At 49.8% G+C, this 25,366-nt stretch overlaps 4 protein-coding genes across 6 annotated transcripts; 3 read left to right on the forward strand and 1 right to left on the reverse strand.

Annotated features, from left to right (window-relative positions):
- Positions 1-565: 565 nt before the first annotated feature.
- LOC101062747 (RNA polymerase II elongation factor ELL-like) lies at positions 566-5,277 on the forward strand. The gene is made up of 12 exons (XM_003962767.3): positions 566-816; positions 2,056-2,100; positions 2,181-2,302; positions 2,416-2,582; positions 2,796-3,091; positions 3,169-3,290; positions 3,581-3,947; positions 4,033-4,117; positions 4,198-4,261; positions 4,344-4,515; positions 4,592-4,636; positions 4,716-5,277. The coding sequence occupies exons 1-12, from the start codon at positions 688-690 to the stop codon at positions 4,854-4,856; spliced, it is 1,755 nt and encodes a 584-aa protein (XP_003962816.1). The 5' UTR covers positions 566-687; the 3' UTR covers positions 4,857-5,277.
- Positions 5,278-5,452: 175 nt separating this feature from the next.
- Positions 5,453-10,785, forward strand: d2hgdh (D-2-hydroxyglutarate dehydrogenase). 2 transcript variants are annotated; one of them, XM_029831262.1, is made up of 12 exons: positions 5,453-5,632; positions 6,081-6,096; positions 6,190-6,571; positions 6,649-6,706; positions 6,785-6,924; positions 7,002-7,195; positions 7,282-7,450; positions 7,538-7,681; positions 7,752-7,894; positions 8,060-8,225; positions 8,299-8,577; positions 10,251-10,785. In XM_029831262.1, exons 3-11 carry the CDS (start codon positions 6,226-6,228, stop codon positions 8,562-8,564), a joined length of 1,626 nt encoding a protein of 541 aa, XP_029687122.1. In that variant the 5' UTR covers positions 5,453-5,632; positions 6,081-6,096; positions 6,190-6,225; the 3' UTR covers positions 8,565-8,577; positions 10,251-10,785. The 2 variants fall into 2 exon arrangements, with proteins under 2 accessions (XP_029687122.1, XP_003962815.3); XM_003962766.3 differs by lacking the exon at positions 6,081-6,096.
- Positions 8,720-13,177, reverse strand: acvr1l (activin A receptor, type 1 like). 2 transcript variants are annotated; one of them, XM_011618908.2, is made up of 11 exons: positions 13,020-13,177; positions 12,834-12,922; positions 12,282-12,374; positions 11,844-12,092; positions 11,552-11,763; positions 11,041-11,140; positions 10,762-10,908; positions 10,193-10,468; positions 9,909-10,106; positions 9,705-9,835; positions 8,720-9,635 (listed from the first exon to the last, which is right to left on the reverse strand). In XM_011618908.2, the coding sequence occupies exons 3-11, from the start codon at positions 12,361-12,363 to the stop codon at positions 9,504-9,506; spliced, it is 1,527 nt and encodes a 508-aa protein (XP_011617210.2). In that variant the 5' UTR covers positions 12,364-12,374; positions 12,834-12,922; positions 13,020-13,177; the 3' UTR covers positions 8,720-9,503. The 2 variants fall into 2 exon arrangements, with proteins under 2 accessions (XP_011617210.2, XP_003962581.2); XM_003962532.3 differs by lacking the exon at positions 12,834-12,922.
- Positions 13,178-14,222: 1,045 nt separating this feature from the next.
- otomp (otolith matrix protein) lies at positions 14,223-17,794 on the forward strand. Its single transcript, XM_003962765.2, has 9 exons — positions 14,223-14,382; positions 14,466-14,602; positions 14,699-14,801; positions 14,894-15,079; positions 15,770-15,944; positions 16,207-16,274; positions 16,386-16,570; positions 16,640-16,811; positions 16,896-17,794. Exons 1-9 carry the CDS (start codon positions 14,295-14,297, stop codon positions 16,904-16,906), a joined length of 1,125 nt encoding a protein of 374 aa, XP_003962814.1. The 5' UTR covers positions 14,223-14,294; the 3' UTR covers positions 16,907-17,794.
- The last annotated feature ends 7,572 nt before the right edge of the window (positions 17,795-25,366 follow it).

Raw genomic sequence — 25,366 nt, forward strand, 5'->3', positions numbered from 1 at the left:
TATTGGCATATTTGTTATTTTAACAGATCAGTTCACAACTCTACTAAATATCATTATTCATTTGGTGAGTTAAGTTTCTCACTATTTTAGAATATGGTATTCTTGTTTAAAGGTATTAAAAAAATGCCAGATCGGTTGTTTAGTGTTGAAGTTGGGAGTTGAAATGTTTATCATTTTTTAAAAAGGGTTTCTCATCCCTATTTGATCATTATTTACGACTGTGAGTACTTTGAAATACCAGTGTGTCGCTTTTATGAATGTAACATTTCTAAACGAGTGCCGTGACACTCGTAGTGTCACTTATATGACAGTAAAACAAAGTTACATAACATAGTAGGTTCCAAAGGCTTTGATCATTTGTAGAGGATCGAAGCCCTGTGGAATCCACCAAAATCGACTGGCTCTTTCTCAGAAAGTTGTTTCGACAGCGGACAGACGTCTGTCCTTGAGGTCAGAACTTCGGAAGAAGCTGCTGCAGCGGAGCCGCGAAACAGGAAGTGGTGACGTCAGCCTCTGTTTACGTCTCCGGACCAATCGGCGGGCCTCTGACGTCATGACGCAAAACCAAATCCTCCGGAATAGCGCGCGACGGAGGAGCGGCCGGAGTCGCGTCCGTCGGTCGTGGCGCCTCCGTTGAGTCGCTTTGTGCGGGACTGGCGAACCCCCCGGGCGGATTCTGCGGGCGGGATGGCGACGCTGAGGGAGACGCGCACTTACGGGCTGTCTGGCGGACCGAGCCGCGGAAACGTCTCGGTGTTTCACGTCAAACTGACTGACAGCGCGGCAAAAGCCATTGATGGCTTTCGGAACAGCGAGGTAATATTCTGGTGTTCGTTCCGTGAGGTTTGCTCAAAGAGTTGCTTCTTCTAGTTCACTAAACGCAACAACTGTCTGGGCCGAACTTCCTCGGTACCTTCCCGGGCTGTTGTCTCCTGCGAGCCTGATTCGCAGCCATGTAATCGGAATAAGAAATTCGGAATACACATCACACAATTGACTCTTGTTTAATCGGTGCAGGAAGCAGAAAACGAGGGTGTATTAAAAATAGACTGCATTATAATAGTGCGGGATTTATCTAGGTGTGCCCTTCACTAGTGACGGACGTCAGGTACCGTAAACGCAACACAAAGATAAGGCTAATGATTTAGCATGTATGATTGCATCTGCACCCCCCCCCCCCCCCAACCGTAGGGGCCACAACACCGGAGGAGTAATTGGGAGGTTTTTCCTTCCTCAAGAGTCAGAGGTTTGAATTCAGCAGGTTTGGATTCACTGAATTAATCCCATCAACAGGTGCGCTCACAAATCACCTGCAACGTCCAGTTCCCTCCGTTAACACGTGTCCAAATGTCCAGATGTCCTTTCTGACAGACGTCTTCACCTCCGTCCGAGCGGACGGGGGGCTAGCTCCTGCTGTTCCTGTGTGATGAGCAGCGGGCTGGCGCGACCTTTGCCAGCGGCCTCTTTGAAGATAAACTCCTTTAATGGTTTGTCAGGTGCAGATACCCTGGAAAAGATCTGGTCTCGGATGAACGTGGGACTTATGAAACTGCGTCAGTGGGGCCACATATGAGAAAACCTCCCGTGATTCAGCGGTTTCTTTACTCGCCGCTCTCACCAGAGAGTCTCAATCTTTCCTTTTCAGCCGTTTTGTCCTCACGTCTCGGCTGAGGGTCTCCTCTTTTCAGAACCCTCCCCTGGCTCCTCCCAAAGTGGACTCAGACCCCCGAGCACCTGTGGGGTCTCTGTTCTCTCCGTGACCTCTGTTTTTGAGCTCCTCCTGGATGTTGCTCTCCCTCCATCATTTGGTCCACTCCCTTCCTGGAGTGGACGTCCACCTTCACCAGGGACAGATGAGCGGAGCTTCATCTTGGTGATGAGGCATCATTTCTGGGATCTGCTGACAGAGGCTGCTGCTCGGCAGCGATAAAACCGCAGCGGAGGAAGGAGCTAACCACCGCCACCACCGCCGCCGTCCTCTGTGTTGTTGTGTTTGACACATCTCAGCTTGATGTCTTCCTGTTTGACGAGTGTCGGTGCCGTCTCTCCCTCCAGGGCTGGTCCGCACGTCCCACCATCTCCTTCAGTGGGAGTCGAGGGGTAAAATAACCCGTCTGATGTCCGTAATTCCCGCCGCAGCTTTCAGAGACGGCGGCTGATTCCCCTTGTCTGTGCTGCAGAGCATCACCGTCCCCTGCTCGGAGGGAGGAGACCAGCTGAGGATCTTCACCTTCGGCCTGACGAACGTCGCCTCCGACAAACTGCAGGGAACCTTCGACTGCGTGCAGCAGCTCGCCACCGGGTAAACCCCAGAAGCATCCCATAATTCCCTTCGCTCTCTCAGCGTCATCGACTTTGTCGCGTGTTTGGAAATGAAACGTGTGGGTTTATGGTTTTGGTTGCGTTCTCTCTCAGCTCGGCGGAGGAGCTGTCGTGTCTCGGGGTGATTCGGAAGAAGCTGAAAGTCGACGCCACGGACGACTCGTACGCCAAAGCCCGTCAGAGCATGGCCCAGGCCGAGGAGGAGACCCGCAGCCAGCGGGCCATCGTCATCAAGGGCGTGGGCCGCGACCGCGACCGGGGTAGGTGCAAGGCTCCTCCGGCGTAGGAACCAGAGAGGCCTCCATCTGAAGGTGTCCTGAAGAACACAGCTGTATCGCTCTGGTTGCTACGGCAACGCCTGGTCGGCAGTGACGTGGAAGCAGCCGCATTGTTTTCTTGTAGATTTTTATCCTATCGGAGCGAAATGAGGTCCTTTCAGGCTCTTTTTCACGTGTTTCTGTGCTGCTGCGCAGGTAAGAAGGCGACTCCGCGAGCGTCGGGCTCTGAGGCGGCAGCCAAGGCGAAGCCCTCAAGCCCCCCCCAGTCTCGCCTCAGCTTCAGGAGGAAGGTTGCCAAGTCCAAGCAGAAGACGTCTGCCTCCGTGTCCGGCAGTCGCAGCACCTGTGAGGTGACGGAGCTTCCACTGAGGGACAGGGTGATCCACCTGCTGGTGCTGAGACCCTACAAGAGGAGCGAGCTGGTCCTGAGGCTGCGGAGAGATGGCGTGACGGACGGGGAGGGTGACGGGCTGGAGCCTGTCCTGCGGGAGGTGCGTGGCTCCTCCCGCAGGAGTCTGTGACCCGTCCGAACGTCTCTGGACTCAGATATTCTTCCGTCTTCACGCAGGTGGGTGAGCTGAGCTGTGGCGACACCTTTGTGTTGAAGAACGGTCTGTTTAAAGACGTGCAGAAGGACTGGCCCGGCTACACCGCGGGGGAGCGGCAGCTCCTCAAACGGATCCTCATCAGGTGACAGGGCTGAGACTCACAGTCGGGGTGAGGGAGAAGTTTCCACAAATGTCTGAAGCTAATTTTGGGGCCTGCAACTGGACCTTGGTGTTGCTCTGGGGAAGACTGTGAGTGGTCGTCTACCTGGTGCAAACCCGACTGGCCTACGGACCTTGTAGAAGACGGGCTCCACATGCTAATACTGTTACATGTGTGATCGCTCTTCCTGCAGAGTTGATCTCTAATCTAGATTCAACCACCGATAAATTAGCTGCTAGCGTCATTTTATCATTTTTTATCTCACTCTGCAGGAGACTGTTTGAGCCTCAGCAGAACCTTCTGACGGTGCCGCAGACCCAGGTCAGCCCCCTCCGAGAGACCCCCAATTCCTCGCCGGTGCACAACCAGAACCCCTCCAAGCCAGAGGCATACACGGACCCCCTGGTGAGGAGGAGGCCCAGAATATCTCACCTGTCCAAAAAAACGGCCACCGACCTGCCCCGAGTGGCCAAACACGTGACCCGGACCGAGGCCATGGAGGCAACGCAGCAAAGAGGCTCTCTGGACCCGCGGAGGCTCTTTAGCCCGCTAGAGGGGCCTCGGCCGAAGTCTGATCAGCCGCCGTCATCTGTGAGGGGGAAGAGACCGAAAACGAAGAGGAAGAGGAGCAGCGAGCAGGTGGGAAAAGTGCCGCAAACATTCATTCACACACTTCACACAGGTGTGACGTGTTTGTAACCTGGGGTTTGTCTCATCCGCGAAGGGGGACAGACGGACGGACGAGGATGGAAGGAAACGAGATCAGTGTTCAGACAGGACAAACGGCGCAGCCTCCGCGGACTGTGCGGGTCAGAACCATGATGTAATCAACGAGGAGACGGCGACATTTCCGCACTTTTCTCAACACAGACTTCTTTTATTATCTTAGATGCTGGTGAGGTTTTGTTGGAGACAAATGCAAATCAGGCAGGCGGCGACACCGACTACCTACTGTGAGTAGAGCAGGCATTAATCCACCAGCACCCTTGATGATCCAAGTCCCTTAGGTTCCCCACGGGTGCCTTGCTTCCACAGGAGTTACTCGGTGATCTCCAGCTACCACCAGAGGCAGAGCTACAAGCACGAGTTCAACAGCGATTACAGCGAGTACAGACTCTTACACGCTCGCATCGACGGTGTGACGCAGCAGTTTATGGAGCTCAACGCGCAGCTGCAGCAGCTCACCAGAGACTCCAGTAAATACAAGGTAAAAGCATCAGCGCTGCCATTGATCTGGAGGTCGCCGCTGTGGTTTGATCACATTGCTGTTTTTCTGCCTGCAGGAGGTCCACGATCAAGTAATCCAGGCATATGGCAGGATTAAAAAGGTCAAACCTGAACCACGGCAGAGATTCTCACTGGTCATCATGAATTGCTTGATTAAATCTATATTTTTGTCCCTTCTAGTCTAACCCCAACTACCAACAGGAAAAGACCCGCTGTGAATATCTGCACAACAAACTAGCTCACATCAAGAAGCTCATATCTTCGTACGACCAGCAGCAACTTCCCCTGGACGACAGGAGTGTCAGCGCAACACAGAGATAATCAGCCACCAGCAAGAAAAAGCCTGCTGGGTTGGAAAATAAATAAAACGTTTAAAAGCGACAAAGTTCAGCTACATAATTCGGTATTTATTTATGTTTATTTAAATCGAGTGTTTGCCCCTGTTTTCATCATGCCAGTATTAAAGTGTCAAACTGCACAAACATGAGTCTTGGACATTATCAATGTTTTTTTTCTATTTTTCCTTTTATTTATTTTTTTAACCAAAACTGTAATTAGCCTTTAATAGACTGTTAATTCTGGCTTGATGACAACGTCAAGTTGCATTCAGGGAATCTGCGGTACAAGCTTCAGCCAATGTGTGCACGAGTACAACTGGGGTTCGAGTGTTTACGGCTCAGAAAAGTCATGTAAATATTTGGCTCTGTAGAACAATAAACATACTGTGTGTTTAACAGTCAAATTCTTCTCAATTCACATTTTCATAAATTATTCGAGACGATCAGAAAAGAAATAGATTCCTAAGTTTACCATAAAGGTTATTTTAAAAGAAGACGTAAAGGATATTTTCCAACGTTCCTTAAATGTTACACCGCCGAAATTATTCTGATTGGTTCAATCCTTGACGGCTTCTGATTGGTCAATCTTTTTCTTATCGGAAGTTCCCGATCTACGAGTCAGGACTTATGAACATTGAATATGTGACACTTAACGTCAAAGTATGTGACCTTGAAGGTTTCGACACAATCTGCATTGATATTGTGCACGAAAACACATGTAGACGAAACGATGCGAGCTGTTAAATAACCCCAAATACGGTGAGTAAACATTGCTAATAAATGCTATCCCGAGGCTAACAGCTGAGCTAATCAGAGCTTCAGGTGATTCAATGTTCAAATTAAAAGGTTTAATATAAAATATAGACCAAATATTTGACAAAAGCAAAAGCCAATAGAACTCTTAGTTTGGTCAAGGAGAGAAACGTTGGAAATGTTCCCTTTTTCTCTTTAATATGTTGAATATATAATTAAAACAGGTACATTTTACTCAGGTTCACTGCTGTATGATGACAAAGAAACTCGATATCTGAGAGGAAACTGAACTTGAAGAATTACCTAACATTCGTTTGGTGTGTGTGTTAGTATGAAGAAAAGGGTTTCCCTTTAATATTACATGATTTTGACATCCAGCTTTGCTCCTAGTCCAGTCAAATGAAGAAGTGATTCTGTCGCACAGTATAATTTAGTAAATTCTGTTTTTTTCCAGCACATTGTTTTGTCAGGTCAGTATCCTAAAACAACTGTGAACTTGTAGGAAAGGTTGGCTCTTAAACTGTTGGACTGAGAAACAAAGTTCTGATTCTTCCTTGCTGCAGCCTGTGCCGTCGACTCTACGCCACGTCTCTGGTGACATGATGGGGACTCTGCCGAGAATGTTAAAGCTACGGGCCGTTCTGGGACGCCACCAGAATCTGTGTTGGAACTTCCCGTCTCAGGCTCTGAAACAACAATCTTGTCTAAGCTCCCGCCCTGGACTTCTGCTGGGCTCCTCCTGGCAGTGTGAGGTCGGTTCTAAGAGGCATCACACTGAGGCTGACCGACCAAAACCAGCCCCCGCTGCCGCCCCAGACAGACTCCCATTCTCCAGGATAACTGAGGAGGATTTGGCTTTCTTCAGGAACATCTTGCCAGGCAGAGTTGTCACCGACCCCGACCTGCTGGAGTCCAACAACGAAGACTGGCTCAAATCTGTCAGAGGTGATAACTCGCGCTCACCTTTTCTAAAACCTTCTGAGAGGTTCTAACATTTCTGCAACCTGCTGATTCATCTGTAGGCTCCAGCGAGGTGTTACTGAGACCTCAGACATCACAGGAAGTTTCCCAGATTCTCAAGTAAAGAACGACAATGAGGAAACACGCAGAGTCCGGCTTCACAACGTGTTTGAAACGGCTGTTTTTCTGCTCCTGAAGGTACTGTAACAGCCGTAATCTGGCCGTGAACCCCCAGGGGGGCAATACCGGGCTGGTTGGGGGCAGCGTGCCGGTTTATGATGAGATTATTCTCTCCACCGCCCTCATGAACCACATCCGATCGTTCGACAGCATCTCAGGTAGGTGCCGAGCTGCAATCTGTCGACTCGGCGGCGCCCTCGCTCAGACACTCGGGGACGTTTTACCCGTCTGTCAGGTATCCTGACCTGTCAGGCTGGATGTGTCCTGGAGGACTTGTCCCTGTACCTGGAGCAGAGAGACCACATCATGCCTCTGGACCTGGGGGCAAAAGGGAGTTGCCACATCGGGGGAAATGTGGCGACTAATGCGGGTGGGCTCCGACTGCTTCGATACGGCTCCCTGCATGGCACCGTGCTGGGCCTGGAAGTGGTGAGCCGGTGATCTGAAGTGAAGAGACATGAGTTTGTGTGTGTGGCACGATGATCATAAAGAGTGTGTGTGTGTCACGTGCACAGGTCCTGGCTGATGGCCAAGTGTTGGATTGCTTGGCCACACTGAGGAAAGATAATACAGGCTATGACCTCAAACAGCTCTTCATAGGGTCCGAGGGCACGCTGGGGGTCATCACCGCAGCGTCCATCCTGTGTCCCCGCAAACCCAAGTCTGTCAATGTGGCTTTTCTGGGTACATCTGCTGCACAGTTCCCACTCAGATGGAGGAGTGAACACAGGTGTGTGGTGATAATTTGATCTGAGCGTGGACTCATTTTAGGCTGTGAGACGTTCGAGCAGCTGCTGAAGACGTTCCAGCTGTGCAGAGGCATGCTGGGAGAAATCCTGTCAGCCTATGAGTTTCTGGACAGCGAGTGCATGAGGCTGCTCAATACTCACCTCAAACTTACCAATCCAGTCCGCGGTACGTTCACACACACTCGCACACACACTGCGTTGATGGAACGTTAAATGAGCCTTCTTCCTTTTGGCAGATTGCCAGTTCTACATTGTCATCGAAACATCTGGCTCCGAACCAACGCACGACGAAGAAAAACTCCACAATTTCCTGGAGGAAGCGATGACGTCATCACTGGTTAGTGAAGGCACCGTGGCCACTGAAGACTCAAAAATAAAGGTGGGTTTTTCTCATCCTTGTAACACAAAAAGCTCTAAAACTCTGCAACCGTAAAGGCAAAACTAAAGGATTTTTCTCAGGATAACTAAGGGTGTTCATGATTTTTAAAAAATAGCATTCGATTTGATGTTTTAAAATGACTAAATAGTCGATTCCCTGTTTCAGGCGCTGTGGTCGTTGCGTGAGCGCGTCACGGAGGCGCTGGCACACGACGGCTACACTTACAAGTACGACGTCTCACTTCCTGTGGAGGAGTTGTACCAACTGGTGACGGACATGAGGGAGCGTGTGGGGGGCCGCGCCAAGAGTGTGGTGGGATACGGGCACGTGGGTACGGCCAAATATCCCTCAAACGCTTTGCAAAATGTGTGTCGGGCCGATGATGTTGACTTTGAGCGTTGCAGGAGATGGAAACCTCCACCTGAACATCACCTCTCAGGCCAAAGACCCCGCCCTCTTGGCAGACATTGAGCCCTTCGTCTACGAGTGGACGGCCAAGCATCGCGGCAGCATCAGCGCTGAACATGGACTGGGCCTGAAGAAGAGGAATTACATCTACTACAGTAAACCCAGCCAGGCTGTGGCTCTGATGGGGCAAATCAAAGCCCTCCTGGACCCAAAGGGCATCCTCAACCCCTACAAGACTCTACCAGACGACCAGAAACCATGATTTCTCCGGTCGGGTATGTGGTGGTACTTATTCAAGAAGCGCTTATCCACAGCAACGTGTGCCAACATCAAGACTATAAATTCTCTTTTTTGGTGCTGAGATCTGTTAACAATAGTCGCCACGAGGGGGCAGAATTACATTTAGAGTCAGTTTTGATCATTAGGCAAAAGTGCAGTAAATGTTTTATTACATATAAAAAAAGACAAAGCAACAGTTTTCCCCCAAAACAAATCCAGCATTTGTAAAGAAATGAATGTGTAAGGGAACGCCTATGCAACAGAAACCATTTAAAAGAACCACATATTCCTTACTGTAGTGACATTATGGGAGCATAGATAAATAGACCCCCCCACCATTTATTTCAACATTGAATAGGTTTTCCTTGATTTTTCCTTTGGGAGGATCCAGTTAAAGACTCCACGAAGCAGCAATGCAAACTCTCTCTTTCCTCTCTTTCAATAATGTTGTTACAGTAAATGCCTCCACACAGCAGCTTCCATGACCTCAGTAGTGTTTACAATTTTAAAAAGATTTGTTCTCGTTGGCTCTTTTCCTCTTGGACTGTGTGTGTGTGTGTGTGTGTGTGTGTGTGTGTGTGTGTGTGTGTGTGTGTGTGTGTCAGTAACTGGGATGGGTTTTGTAACGCTGAATGAGTAACTTGTGGTTGTCTCGAAGCAGAAGGCTGGAGAACAGAAGCCCAAGTCTGCGTGGTCTCAGTGGACGTTTAAGTAAAATATTCCCTCCGATCTTCCTCGGCAACAGTCTGTGGGCCAGTTCAAACCTGTTTAAATAGATGCGGGTGGAAGGCAACCACAGGTGAGAGGAGGGCTGAGGCGGGGTCACAGCTGGAACATTGTTCTGATCCTCTGCCTGTCCCCTCATCATCTGCCGGGCTCTTTTGCTGTCTTCCATATGGGCCAGCTACCTCTGAAGCTCCTCTCAGGACTCTTTGCCCTTCTCCAGAGAGCTGTGGATCTTGTCCAGGGTCTTCTTGATGCGCAGCGCCGTCAGCCTCGCAGAGGGGTTCTGGTACCAGCACTCTTTCATCAGTTTGACCAGAGCAGAGAGCGTCTGAGGGAAACAGACGAGGGTGAGGAGGAGAGTAACAGTGTCACGTCACAGCCTGCCACAGACACCCACCGAATCAGAGAACCAGCGGTTGGGAATGAACGGCCTCTGCTGCTCCACACACACCACCTTCCTCACGTCCTCAAAGCTCGGGTCACTTGGCACCTGGTCGTAGAACGGAGGCTTGTACTCCTCCACGATCCCTGAGGCGCCAAACGACAGGTATGAGGGCTAACGTCCAGGTGGCCGCACCCGAGCTCAACTCGCCACACTCACCGTTGCTGTAGGTGCGTCTCGCTATCTCCCACAGCACCAAGCCGAAGGCCCAGATGTCCACTCTCTTGTAGGCGTCAAAGCAGTCCGTCTGGATGCTCTCGTCCAGAACTTCGGGGGCCATGTAACGCTTGGTGCCCACTTTCGGGTTGTTGCCCACATCCAGCAGGTTGTCAGCCTGGGAGTGTGTGACAGCCAGACCTGCAAATGGTCACACACACACACGGTTACGCCCAGGCTCGTGAGAGCTAAAACACACTAGAGACCACTAGACGGGACCGACAGACCCAGGTCTGCGATGCAGCAGCGCAGCTCCTTAGTAACCAGGATGTTTTTGCTCTTCAGGTCCCTGTGCGCGATGGCGGGCTTCCCCTCTGTGCCAAAGATCTCCGTGTGCAGGTGCACCAGGCCGCACGCGACCGACGCCGCCATCGCCAGGCCCTCGGTCGTCTCCACCGCCACACGCTGCAAGTAGTCATAAAGGGAACCGTTCTCGTGGTAATGGGTAATGAGCCACAGCTGTGTGCTGGAGTTACGAGAGGTCATGTCAGACGCCATGAAGCCTGTGAGGAGAAGAAGCAGAACACACATGACCACAAGTGCTGCAGCGACTCTGCCCAGCCTGTCAGATACATACTGTATTTTAGGACTAGGATAAGTACATGCTAATATAGATATATTGGTGTAAATATTAAGTTTGTTTAGTCTGAAAGCGTTTGGTCTGAAAACTGAATTTAGCACATTAAAATGATTTCAATGTGGTTTGTTAATTAAATAAATCAGCAACTAATGAAAGTGAAATTGTATTTTTCACCTTTACTTCCTGTCAGCCTGATCACTGCAGAAATAAACTCACCCAGGATGTTCTCGTGTCTGAGCAGCACAGTGTTGTAGATCTCCGTCTCTCTGAACCAGGACTTCTCATCTCGTGATGAGAAGATCTTCACAGCCACGTTCTCCCCCTGCCACTGGCCCCTCCACACCTCCCCGTACCTGCCCTTACCTGCACAATGGTGACAGAAGACATTAACAGAGAAACTATACACCAGCAACAGACTCGAACCGTTAAACACATTTAAGAGCGTCTGCAAAGCTCCAAGCAAGTGAGTTTCTTATAAATAAATAATGAACGAACCCACACACTCCATCAGACTGATCTGCCGCGCCACCGTTCTCTGGACCAGGAACGGCAAACCTGACCCGCTGCCTGATGTGCACGAGTGGTCCAACAAGTCCTGAGAACCCAAACATCACATTAAAAAAACAAGACAACGTGAACTTTACAATATACCCGCATCACCAATGTGTAATACATTTGTTGCACAAGAGATTAAGAAATATATTAAAAAATAATTTGTACAGAAGATGAAGCCACTTATTAAATCATTTTAACGGGTTTTTGAGTGTGTGTCTGCATAATATTTTTAAGACTTGTGACAAATGGCTTATTCCTGGAGAAGCCTCTCGGTCACGTGATCCACGGCGGTCTCACGTTATTGTAGTAATCAAAAAGCTTGTGGGGTAACTACGCCCCCTGCTGTCTGGTAGGCGCTAACACATTTGGAATAAGATAAGAGGAACTACAAGCCCAAAATTTCTTGAAATTAAAAAATAAATAATAAAGATGGAGTTTACTTGAGTCTTACCGCTAAAGTGCTGTCCCCCACGTTGGAGGTGATGAGACCATCTATGGCTCCCTGTTCGGTATCAAACTCCTGCAACCTCTGTAGACGACCGTGATGAAACCGTCTGCATGCGAGAACCGATACCAGAGACAGCAGAGCCAGAACCACCACTGGGCCGAGTATGAACAGAACCAAAGTCTCCACCCCATACCGAACTGGCTCTCCTTCAGGGGCTGATGAATAAGTAGGAAATACGTAAGATTGGAATGTTAAATAAACCGACGCCTTGTGGAACACAAAAGGTGATATCCACCTGTAGGAAGTAGCAACATCAGTGAGCGTGCGGTGGTGTTGCTGTTGCACATTTCCTGGGAGCAGCATAAAATGGCGTAGTGGAAGGAGGAAGGCGTTGAACAGTGCATACGGATCTTCTCTGGGTCCATCAAGCAGCCACGCTCAAACGCCACCCCGCTGCCCCCGATTTTAATGGAGGAAAAACACTGGGTCCCGTGGCATTGGGTGGCCTGGTGGCATTTATCACACAGGCAGGACAGCTGTCCATCTGTGACAGAGACATGGCGTCAACATACGCTGGGCTTTGCATTCCTGAGATAAACTTTCAATTTTTTTTGGCCAATTCTATCTTTTATTATTATCTATTCTATTTTCTCGCAGCATTTGCGCTTGATTTGCACGTTTACCACGATGAGACGGCCAAACAATGAAGCGTGAGGAGAAGTGAGCCGGGTACCTGAACCTTCAGCTGATGCCTGCAGGCCCCGCAGCAGCAGCAGCAGCAGCAGCAGCAGGACGTGGACACTGCATCGATCCATGTCTCAGTGCGCTGAAGCAGGGAAGAGCAGCAGAAGACAGAGGTCACATGACCACGGTTGCAATGGGGAAAATCAACAATTACCAGCTGTGCACAAATTCTCTCTGTCAAGCCATCAAACAATCAATAGTTTACGCTAAGTCCAAAACACCTGAGGTTAGCATTAGCAATGGTATTAATACACCCTAATGAATAATTAAAGACGTCCGACTATCCATCGTAAATTTTACTTATACTACGAGAGATTTACCGTACAGAATCTTGTGGGGAATCCTTATTCGGTTTACAAGACTACTTCCTAGTCAATTTCTACGCTAGTTTCTCTCTGCAGGCTACCAGCAAATAACAAGAACTTGGAAATTAGGTTGCAAATATGACACCACATATGTCAAGAATTGTGATAAGATAAATGCACCAGCAAGCAGGTACTGTACACTCAGGCTGTGGAAATAATTGTTTGGTGTTGCTTACTGGCTTTAACGAGCTGTTTTATTGGCCATGCATGGGCGCCTCGGAGGCGCCAGTCAGACGGTCTGCTGCTGGGAGCTGCTACGGCTAGCCTGCAAGCAAAGCTAAGCTAGGCTAACTAACACAACACAAAAGGCAGCCTGGCAGCCCCGAACAAAACCATGAAAAGCACATCAATCATCCACTTACTTGGCACAGACAAACACGGCGTCTAAGTCATTCTGTCACGCTTCTACATTCTTAGTTTGTGGTTTTACAAGAATCGCATTTGGATGTTTTTGGAAGCATAAAGCCAGAACAGACAACGACCCAGCCCACAACTGACTTCCTGTCTGGACACAAGTGACGTCACCAAAACAATGCATTCGAGATGCATTGTGGGATATCAGTCCGCCAAAAGCTCCGTCGAAACAATTTAAGCGTATATTATATTTAGACAAATGAAACATAATTACTGACATTTCCGAGAACGCCATTCGGATTTATAATGCTTACGTAATGTTAACTTCAGTTTATCAAGCTATATATTAAATTACGTGGCATTAATATGAACAGGATCTCGTTATGAATGCAGCAGTGTTTGGTGTCAAATCTTTAACACCCTTGAGTTTTTTCCATTAGAGCTCGCCACAGTGCTGTATGTTCCTGTTTGAACAGGAATACAAATACATTTAGGGGCATGAAATCATAACCTTGTGAATAAAACAAGGGGTGGAAAAACATATAGGGTAGCATTTACATCAGCAAGTGCAGCAGTAGCCGAGATATGCAGGTTCTGCACCTGAGTGTAGAGAACTTCAATGGTCTAAACATCCCACGCTTCCCACAGCGATTGGACCACCAACACACACCACAAATGCACCTATATCCAAATGGGTTTTGATAATAGATCCTCTGTTTCCCCCTAAAATAGTTCCTGTGCAGCCATGTAGGTTGGACTTATTTACCTAATAAACAGTAGCAGTTTTAACTTATTGTGCAGCTGTGTGTGTGTGTGTCAGATTGTGTGTGTTAGGAGTATTAGATTCTGTGATTTCCATCCACTGTGGAAGTGAACAATGGCGAGTGCTGTTTGTTCCATCTCACCTGGAGTTTTAGCCTCCACTGAGTCGTAGCAGGACCCTGCTTGTATCATTTCACTGCTCCGGGACAGAGACGCATTGTCTGCCACTTTCTTCATTACTCTCACTGTCCGGTAGGCTGGACCGGGCCCGAGCCCACCCGTGTCACCCCTGGCATCTAGGTTTCAGTGGATAATTGAGGATAGAAATGCTATCCTGCTATCATGAGGAACAGGAAGGATTATCCTCTGAGGGGTGGGACTGAGTAATAATATGCTGTTTTCTTCTTACTCCATCCAGCCTACCTGCCCCCCTGTTCCCCCGCATCCCCCAAATCCATCTCACAGCCAGGTGATACAAGAGCAATTGAAATGTAGCTGCTCTAACAGTCAGCACAGTCGCCATGGAGAATCCAGAGAGAAAGCTGCTCCTCTTCCTCCTCCTCTTGCCTCTGCTGTCCGTCAGCTGTGTCTCCAATCCAAAATCTACAGGTACAAACAGGATCTCGGTCAGCCGAGAGTCGGTGAAGATCTATATGTTTCTAAATTTCTCTTCCCGTGCATCCCCTCCTCAGTCTCCTGGTGTGTTGTGTCTGATGCCGAGGAGAAGAAGTGTCTGGATCTGTCCGGGAACGCCACCGCTCGCCACATTAAAGGAACTCTGCGATGTGTCCGTGGACTGAACTCCAGGGACTGCATGGTTAGGATCAAGGTAGCTGGTCAGACAGACACACACGTCTTTGTTTATGGGTCTGAATCTTCTTCAGGGAAGAGTCATACACGGTGGTTTTGGTGGTTTTCCCCTCAGAATGGGACAGCAGACGCAGCCTCCATGCCTGCGGATGACGTCTACGCTGCCGGCTTCTGCCACGGCCTGGAGCTGGCTGCAGGAGAGTCCCATAACGGAGTGGGTGAGTCTCATTTCAGCTGGGATTCAGTGATCAGTCACTCCTGTGTTCTTACACGATCCACTGAGGTGAAAGGTTATTCATCTCCCCTCCAGATGGCATCAGCTACTACGTGGTGGCGATGGCCCGCCGCTCGTCCTCCGACCTGTCCCTGCTGGAGATGCACGAGCGCAGCTCCTGTCACCCGGGCATACGCACCACGGTGGGGTGGACCGTTCCCATAGGCTACCTGGTCAACACCTCACAGATCAGTGTTGGGGAGCAGTGCAACTTCCCCAAGGGTGAGACAGAGTGAACCCATGCGTGTGTGTGTTCAAGCTTGCTAATCGAGAAATACAAAAATATGAATTCCATTCTACTAGTAAAGCGAGGACATTTTTGGGACGTGTGGACATTTTGTCTTGTCCTCACAACTTCAAAGGACCGCTTGAGGGTTAAGACGTGGTTTTGAGGTTAATGTGAGAATTGGATTTAGGTTTGGGATCGAATCAAGGGGTCCGTTGGGATGGTTGGGATTAGACTAAGGCTCAGGGGAATGCACTAAATCTATGAAAGTCCTCACAAAGATGCAAGTACAAGGAAGTGTGTGTGTGTGTGTGTGTGTGTGTGTAGAATATGAAAGGGTAGAAGAGGTAAATCATTGATGTGGAATGAAGAGTAAAGGAATGAAGAGGGCTGGAGGTAAGATAACATGAGTCTCCCAGACAACAGTAAAGTTCTGTGTGCGTGTGTGTGTGTGTGTGTGTGTGTGTGGGTGTGGTGGACGTCGCATGTCTACTTTTCAGACTGCTTGGGGTGAACCTCTGGAAGCCGTCATTCATATTGGTTTGAGTTATAAAACAAGTGTCTGCAGAGGCTGCAGAGAAACCAAGGCCTGGTTTGAGGCCCAGGGCCCTGATCTGCACGCCGGCTGGTCCTCACTAAACTATTAATTTTTGATTGGTTAATTTTCTTTTCTCACTTCTTCTCAGCTATCGGCAACTTCTTCGGCTACAGCTGCGTACCTGGCGTTAAAGACCCTCTCCATGACCCCCGAGGCAACAACCCCAAGAACCTGTGTGAAGCCTGCATAGGGGACGAGAACGACCGGCACATCTGTGCCAACAACCACCGAGAGAGGCACTACGGGGAGGCCGGAGCGCTGAGGTACCAGGCATCCACTGACGCTAACCAGAGGTGCTGCTACTGCCACCTGCCGCCGCGCTACCACTGTTTTATGTCCAAAACCTCTAATTACAAAGTCATTACAGTAAAGGCGTCTGCAAAAACAGCCTTTGGCGCTGGAGCCAAGGTGTTTAAGGTGGAATTTAAAGGGCGACGACAGCAGCGGCGCTACAACCAACACAGGAGTTAAGCAGTGTGATGTTTATTGGTGAGAAAAGGGTCTGATAATTGTTGTTTACGTCAGGTGTGTGGCGGAGAACCTGGGTGACGTGGCCTTTGTCAAACACACGACGGTTTATGACAACTTGGATGGTCAGTGCAACTGTATCATAGCCTGTATCAGGGCGGGAGTCATGGCAACCATCAAGTGATGCTAATTTACTGCTAAATGATGTGACGAAGCTTCGCTCGCCTCCGGCTCAGGTAAGAACCAGGAGTCCTGGGCCCTGGATCTGGAGCTGGAGGACCTGAAGCTGCTGTGCCCGGATGGCACTGAAGCGGGCCTGGAGGACTACGAGCGGTGTCACCTGGCCGCCGTCCCTGCCAACGCGGTGGTGGTGCGGATGGAGGACAAGTGCCGCGTGTGGAAGTTCCTGGAGCGCGTGCAGGTGAGTGCGGGCTGCCCAGGCTCGTGGTGTGTGAGCTGTTCCGACATTCTGCCGCACGCTCTGCCGCAGAACACGTTCGGGAACGCCACCGAGGGCTTCCGCCTCTTCAGGTCGGCCGGATACGGCGCGTCCAACCTGCTCTTCTCTGACGCCACCCACCAACTGCAGAGGGTTCTGGGTAGCTACACCTCCTGGCTGGGCCGCTCCTACACCACCACGCTGCAGGCCTTCGAGTGTGAGGGTAAGAAGGAGTGTGTGTGTGTGTGCGTATGTGTGTGTGTGTGTGTGTGTGTGTGTTCTCATCCTTATGCTTCCACTCTGACAGGCTTCTGCTGATGAAACAGGAAACGAACCGCCCGTCGCATCCCTCCGTCTCTCTTTGCTCTTCATTATTACCCTGTCTGTCGTGCCTCCTCCTCCTCCTCCTCCTCCCCTCCTCCTCCTCCTCCTCCTCCTCCTCCTCCTCCTCCTCCTCCTCCTCGTGGCCCAGTGGGACAGCAAGTCTCCGTGTCCTGAGGGCAGAAGGAGTAAAAGATGGTGCTTCACCTGTGTCATCGCTGTTTTTGTCTTTCAACCACATGACAACACCAGGGTTTTAGTCAGAATACACACTTAAATCCAGCAGCACTCTGACCTGTTTGTGGGTATTTTGTCTTTTTATTGTTGCTTATGCCTCCCATCCAACTCCCCCCCCTCACACCCCCGCCCCCCTTGTCCAACAGGGAACGTCTCTGGCACTGAACAACTGGGTGCTATTAATGCGTTAAAGGTCTCTGTTACTCTGTGTGTGTGTGTGTGTGTGTGTGTGTACGATGAAACGTGGCCGTGTGTTGATAGGACTGCTGCTTTCCCAGGACTCATATAGCCTCCCACTATGGATCACTGCTCTCTCACTTCACGCCCGCTGGCGGCGTCTTATTACACTAGTTTACAGTGAGGAGAAACCAGCCTCGGGGTTCACCTTCAGAATTCTCCCCATTTGCATCCTCAAAATCTGGTTTCTTCCACATTTTATCATCTTTGTTCTAAGAGTAGCGGATGACAACGCCAGGGCGAGTGTTGCTAAGAGACGTTAGTAAAATAAAATAAAAAAACAAACTAAAAACCTGCCAGCATTAAAGAGTTAAACATGGAAAAATGGTGATTGTCACTCATTTATCTGGAAGAGTTCCACCAGTAGAACCCTGTACTGTCTTCTGTTTTACTAATAAAGTAAATAAAGTTCTCATCATGAAGCTGGACCTTATTTAGCAGTCAGTGGTTGCTATGCTAAGCTAGCTGCTAACAGCTTCTTAGGTTTGCTATCTAATACTATCATAATGGAAGAATCTGGTAGTTTGTTAATGCTAACTGTTGTTAAACAACCAACACTGACGCAGAACATCGGTCAGTTTGTAACGGAAATAGTCAAAGAAGAAAAAACATTTGATGTTTTTGGCATTTATGTGGAAATAACAGCTCTAAAATGTCCTTGGGGGGGGGGGGGTAGGAAGCGTCACGGTAACAGTCTCCGCTAATTACTAGTTGCTTGTGCGTGCGTTTGCTTGCACGCATGCGTGCGTGCGTGTATGCGTGTGTTGTCATCTACACCGCACGTAGATGGGACAGTTTGAGTGGAGGTTGCCAGGCGAGAGATGCGCGGGATGACAGTGATGGAGGGAGAGAAGAGGGAGGAGTGACGGGTGATCCATCAGACACGTTACTGTCATTATTCAATTACCACCCATCCTTAACACTCCTGATAAGCTCTCTCTCTCACACACACACACACACACACACACACACACACACACACACGCACACACACACACACACACACACAGTTTTGGCTCATTTGTAAGTCAAACCTTAACCTCAAAGGAAAAAGGAGGATAAAATGAAAGTTTCAGGTACAAATGGGGATGATGGCTATTTTTTCGGGACCCCACAAATATAGAAACGAAAACACACACACACACACACACATACACACACCGAAGGGATCCTCGTACAAAGGTGTGTTTGTGCTCTTTGGGAGGTTTCTCCGAGCTTGGCCGCTTCCTTCTCTGTGCTTTTAGTGCAGCAGAGCCTTAAATCTCTTTCTCAACCTCTCTCCATCTCTAGTTCTCACTGCCCCCCCCCCTCCTCCTCCTCCTCCTCCTCCTCCTCCTCTTCCTCTCCTCAGTTCATCCGTCTCTTGAGCCCATAGCCGATAACAACGTGGAGCATGATTAGACGCCTGTGACACCGCGCTTATCGTCCCTCTCCCACAAACGCGTTGATAATAGCAACGTGCACACGCACGCACGCACTTTTCACAGTGTGGATGAGAAATGACCACCAGGGACAAATTGTTTGAGTGTGAAGGTTTGGGGAGGAAGATATTTATGGGCTGTATGAGGTGTGGGTGAGACATTAGGGGTGAGACGCTGTGTTTGAGGAGGCCACTAGATGGCGCTGCCGCTCCAGGACAACGCGCACCAGTAACTAATGAGGGCCGGAAATGCCGCTTTCCTCGCCTCGTCTTCCCATTTCTCCTCTCATCTCTCCCCCTCTTATAAAATTTTTCAAATCATTTCTTTCCTCTGCTCTCTTCCTCTTTTACCTCACCTCCTTCTCACCCTTTTTAAATTCTTTTTTCTCGGAAAAACTAAAGAATATTTGGATGATCAGGCAAATATTCAGCAAATTGTTGTTGAACCTTTAAAAACTAAATAAAATAACTAAAGATCATAGACTGTAGTCCTGAATAGTGTCTTGTGTGTTCGTTGAGTGGTGCTTTTAGGACCTGCAACATTTTTATCTTCCAGCTTTGATGTTCCACAGAAATGTGACAGTTCAAATGACGAGTTACATGTTGCCAACATTCACTCACAAAGTCACAAAGAAGCAGAGGCTGAGAACCAAATTAAAAATAAACTGCGCGTCTTTGATCTGGATGCAGACATCTTTGATGAACCAGAACCTTCGACGCCCCCTTTAGGCGGAGCAGAGAACTGCACCACGGACTCGTAAACCTGCCATTTACGTCCGAAAAAAGATCTGCTGCTGCTTCTCCGTCATCTTCTCCCGCTCTTATTCCCTCGCGTTGTCTCTTTATTTCCTCTCCCCTCTCATTTCCACATCTTCTCTCTCTCTCCCTCCCTTCCCGTCACCCTTTCATCTCATTTTCCCTCCTCTACGGGACAGTGGTTCTGTAATGTTGTGAGGACATGATGCTCTCATTAATAACCTACACTGAGAGAGGCTTTGCCAGCGAAGCGTGAATCCCACGTTCGGCCGGGGACAAATAGAGGGTGTTTCGCCCCACGTGTGAGTGTTTCACCACACTTGTAGGGTCCGAAGTTGAGAGTCTCTCTTTATAGCACAAGTTCCACTACTTGAAAATCAGTGTAAAGTCCTCACAAAAATTGCTGCTCTGACCCCGGTGTGTGTGTGTGTGTGTGTGTGTGTGTGTGTGAGAGCGGCAAAGGAGAGCGAGGGCGCCAGGAAGAGTGGTGGTGGCCAGCATGTGTCCCCTCACATTGTTTAATGATGCCGGAGCAGCTTTTCATCTTCTGGTCCACCATGTCTCACGTAGGTGGGCGAGCCAACAGGAGCCGGACGTCCTTGAATCTGACCCTGCTGGAGAAGCTCGCCTTTGGGCGTCCCACGGCCCCGCACTCATTACTGCTGCACGCACGCACGCTCAGACGCGCGCTGCACAGCCGCGCACACCTGCCCGGGCCCAGTTCACGCACGTGATGCTAATCCTCGTCCGCAAGACCAAAGGGAAACATCACGGGACGCTAGGCTAGGCTGTCGCCGTTAGCCACGTCCCTGAGATGATCAAGTGTCTGGACTCAGGCGCCCTAGCGCGACCCCTTACCCCGCCCAGGCCTCAGATCTCCTCTTCCTTCACCCCACCTCCGCAGGGGTGCACCTCGCCCCAGCGAGGCTCCCACATTTCTCTCTTCCAGTTGAAAACAGGCCACTTTTACGTCTACGTCATTACTTTTACTGAAGTTGGAGCACTTCTGCCGCGCCACGCGCCGCTCGTTTGGGCACAGCGCACGTGCTAATGCCGCCGCTACGTCTTCCTGCTCTCTGTAACGAGCCAACAGGTGCACGAGCCAGCGGGCCGGACACTGACTGATGCGGTGCTAATGCTCACACACACACACACACACACACACACACACTGGTGTGATGCAGTAAACAATACGTGTTGCCCTGTTTTGGCAGGGATGCAGAAGTGTGTGTGTGTGTGTGTGTGTATTGGGATAATGAAATGGTCTAGTTAGTCTGCAAACTGGTTGAGAACATTACAAGCTGGTTCATTCATCACACACACACACACACACACACGCACACACACACACACATACTGGTTCCACAAGTTTTAAATGATCCGTTATAGAGACACACAGGAAGTGTCGTGTGTTGCTGCGATCGGTCACTGAGGATGAGGAGGTGAAGAAGGCTGAAGAGGACAGAGGAAAACAGCCAAAGAGGATGGTTAAAGGGTGAACAACTGGGAAATGGAGGGACACAAAGGTGAACTGGTAGAAGTTAAGAGGGACAAGGAGGAAATGTTCACGATAGGGAGGTAAAGGAGGTGTGGGAGAGGGGACATCCGGAGAAACTGAATAAGGGGGGGGGGGCATTTTGCCTTCTGCGCCCAGTAATTCCCAATTATGAAGTCCCTTGTTATCAGTGTTTAGCTTTAATCTCCAGCCAGAGTGTCTTTTTCATTATCAGAATAATTCCAGCTATTACCTCTTCATTGCCTGGAATATAATGATGGATGTGTTCCAATCAAAGGCAGCATTAATCCGATCAGCGCAGACATTAGCCCAATCAGTCAGCGCGCTGCTGATAACAAGTCCTGATTGTTGTGATGTAGTCCCAACACCCGGGACAGCTGGAGACGCCTTTAAGGACCATTAGTTACGGAGCAACGGCATGAGGGACGGAAGAAGGAGAGGTGGAAATAACAGGATGCAGGAGGACAGAGAGAGAGGAAGAGGAGGAGGAGGAGGCCTGCGAAGAGCAGCCTTGCTTTCATTTAAGGGGGTGAAGGATAATGGGACTCAGACTGGGTGGAACCTGAAATTCAGGTGTTAGCCATCTGTGCAACCGCTAATGGACTCCAAATGGGCAACAAATTAGAATTAGAGGCAGATATCTGTCTTTGGAACAAGGCAGGACAGGACGCTACGCATGCATTTACGCTAATTGTGCAGATTTCACATTTGCGGACTATGCGATAACGCCACACGAGTCCTGCCGACACGCTAACAGGAGCGCGCTAACGCCAGGGTTCTCTGTCCATACGCACGTCTGAAATGTTTCCAATTTGCTCATTTTCCATGACGTTTGGTGCAGGAACTGTAGAAGACAAACAAGGACAGATACAGAAACTTGGCTGGACTAGCGTAGCCTAGCATCAGCTGGTGCCAGATTAGCAACCACGTCCTTTTGTAAAAGAATAAATTGATTTGCTGCTTCTCTACAATCCTCTATGTGTGTTTTCTGCTGTCTCTATATATATTTGTGAGATTCTGACCCCTGACCCCTATTGTAACTCCTTAGCTCTTATGCTAACTTTTGACAATGACGTTCGTTTCACTTCCTGTTAGCGTTCAGATGACCCCAACGGTGTCTCGTCGATCAATTACAAGCTTCCTGGTTTAGCGAGCGCTGCCAAATCTCCCTCAGGTGTTGAAATGTGTCGACTAGAAGGAAGGAGGCTCATTTTCCCGTCCCCTAAATGAGACCGTCCTCCTCTCATCTGTTATTGTCCTTTCTCATTTGTCTGTTTGACAGGGAGCATTTAACTGTCCTCCAAAGATCCAGAATCATGAAATGAACCAAGGACTCGCTGATGTGCGCAGCCAGATATTCTTCATCGACGTGTGCGGAACAAAAGGTAAAAAAGAAGAAGTCATCAGGCGTTATCGACACAGACGACTCTCCTCTTGTTCTCCTTTCACCTGTGATTACACAGTAAATCTCAGCGTAACTGTGATTAACAGAAAAATGACGTCCGTGCTTGGATTGATTCTTCCCTCTCTATTCAGGCAGGAGCCCTCTAAGGAACAAAGGAGGTTCCATTTACAGCACCGACCCGATCCCTCAGCCATTGTGAACCCACAACACAGCAGTTCTGAGCTATTATCCACCGTACGGAGGGACAAAAGAGGAAACACGTGAAGACTCGGGCTCCACAAGACGCAAAAAAAACCGTCTCGCTGATGGGGAAGATGGAGGAAAACGAGCAACAGACGGTCAGTGGAGAAGCCACTTGTTCTGCTAGCTCCTGCTAGCTCTGCTACTCCAGGACCCCAATCGGACCCAGACCCACTCGGAGCAACTCCGATTCCGGATCACCGCTTCCTGCAACAGCTGTGGACGCTGGAGGACGCGTTGCATTGAAGTCTACGAGCACTTCCTTCTCGCCGTGGCGTAATTGGTCAAACATGGTTAGTGGGCGGGGTCAGAATGCAACAGCAAAGGCTAGCTTTGAGCACCAGCCAGAAGAGGCTGGAGGAAGAATGAAAGCACATGTAGACACACAAATGGGTAATAATTAGTCCAACGTTGTCCACAGACGACATCGGCTGACGATACATGTGGTATACACTAGCTCGCTAGCTAGCTGCAGTGGGCGGGGCCTGTGAGGACTCCCCAGGAGTTCCGCACCTTAGTCCCTCATGAAATATGAAACATTGTGGGCAAAACAAATTTTGCAGAAAGAAGACGCAGCAGAATTATCAGCCTGTAAAGGAATAAGTTCCTCCTCGGCGCCCTGCTGTGAAATAGGACGCTAACCGAGCTCCTGACAACTCCGCCTGCCTGGCCTGTGAGTAATGGGCCAGAACGAACAACAAGTTGGGAGCGATCTCGCACAACTAGGATTAATATTGTATCAGCCCACATCACCAGAGGAGCAGCTCGGTGTTGCTCGCGCTCACGCTCGCGCTCGCCGACATCCACGGCGGCGTAAGTGGAGCAGACATTAATATTACACACCTCCCAGTGTTAAAAGCTTTCTGTCCCAGCCATGTCGCTGTCAGACCAGCGTCGGGGAGCGGGAGCGAGGCGAGATGTTCCACGGATGTAGCTTAGCATCGTTGGAGGGGTTTTATGTGTCATGGTGGTTGGGGGGGGGGGGGGTGCTTAGATGGGCCATTCATGAAGGAGGCATTTTAGCATGTTCATGAATATATGATGTGCTTTTAAGTGAGGAAAAGGAAGGACCCCCCCCCCCCCACACACACACACATATAATTATTAAGTCATTAGCTTGTCCTATATGGATGATGCTTACAGATGTTAGCTGAGCATCTGTGCGAGAAGCGTGTCAGTGATGTGTTGCCTACGATGATAAATGGAGCAGGCGCTCGTGCAGCTGTGTTCATCAGTACTTTATGTGCTGGAAGAAAAAAAATCCCCCCCCCCCCCCCCCATCTGCCATCAAGGATCTCTGGATTCCCAAAAGAAAATCTACGTGAATCCACTGAAATTATCCGGGAAAAACTTTCCCTCATCCCCAAATTTTCCTCAGCCTTGTTTGAACATCCCTGGCAACAGGATCAAGGCGGCAATGGGAATTTGTTGCGTTCTATAGTGGAATTTAAACTCCGCTCCCTTCTATTTTATGATGTCAGCACTAGGGCGAGAGGCTAACTGAGCTAACGCTAGCTGGCCCCATTTTACCCTCTTCTTTGCTCCAAACCAGTAAAACTGAGAATATTGTTAGCTACAGGTGACAGGCTAACGTTGGGTTCCAACTCCTGAATCAGCGTTTTACAAACGATGTCTTCAACCCTCCGCTCACAGGTGACTTCCTCCAGCCTCCAAGTTTCCCTTTTCCCCCCCTTTCCACTCCAAGTGTCCTCACAAATGTGGTGAAAACCTGTAATTGACTCTGGCTGCTCCTCACCTCTCCTTGGCACGTCCCCTCGGAGGCCTCTGAAGCAGCTTCTCCGCTCTATTAAAACCGGAGCTCATCTCGTCTGGGGTAAACCCGCTCGCCGCCTTCACGGCGTCCTCCCTGCGTCGTCCCTGAGTCATCTTAAAGGTGAACGTTTGGGGAAAATCTCCATAATTACACGCAAACTAAAGAAACCTCCAGGGGTCAGTGGTCATAAGCTGATATTTTTGGATGTTTGGACATAAATCGCCGACGTCTCCGCCCCCAAAATGGCTCCATGTTTTCAGGGTCAACCAGGAAGTGCGTCTCAGATTAACCAGCTCAAACGTGGATCTGCTGCTTTCTCTTCGACTGGCACACGCAGGACGGAGGAGACGCGCAGGACACGCTCGTGCACGCTCGTGCACACTCTCCTCAAACCACTGTAAAATGCAGCACGCATGAAAACCTTCACGCGCGGCCGGTTCGCCTCCAAACGGACAGAAAATCTATAAGAATAGAAGGGAACCAGGAGAAAATGCCCCGGGACCCTCCGGCGGGGCAGAACAGACACTCTGGGGTGGTGATTATTATTACCCGTCTCCTTGAGGATGTTTGGGACGACCTTCTTTGCCCGTCCCTCGGTGCTCCGCCGCCGCCGCCGCCCAACCAGCCAGAGGGCACACGAGACCCCGTTTGATGGATGGTCCGCAGGTTGGGCTCGTGCACGTGTGCAAGCAGGCGCTGACCTTGACCCCGGAGGTCAGCGCGACCTGCTGGGTTGGACCCCAGCCATCCTCGTCTCCAGCCTAATCCCAGAACCCAGTAACATCCTTTATCCTGGAGTCTCCAGCACACGAGCCCGGAGGTCCACCCTGACGGGACCCCTGCTGCCCTGTTGATGGCGCTGTTGAGCCGCG

The sequence above is a fragment of the Takifugu rubripes genome, chromosome 2 (assembly GCF_901000725.2).
Source record: "Takifugu rubripes chromosome 2, fTakRub1.2, whole genome shotgun sequence".
NCBI classification, from domain to species: domain Eukaryota; kingdom Metazoa; phylum Chordata; class Actinopteri; order Tetraodontiformes; family Tetraodontidae; genus Takifugu; species Takifugu rubripes.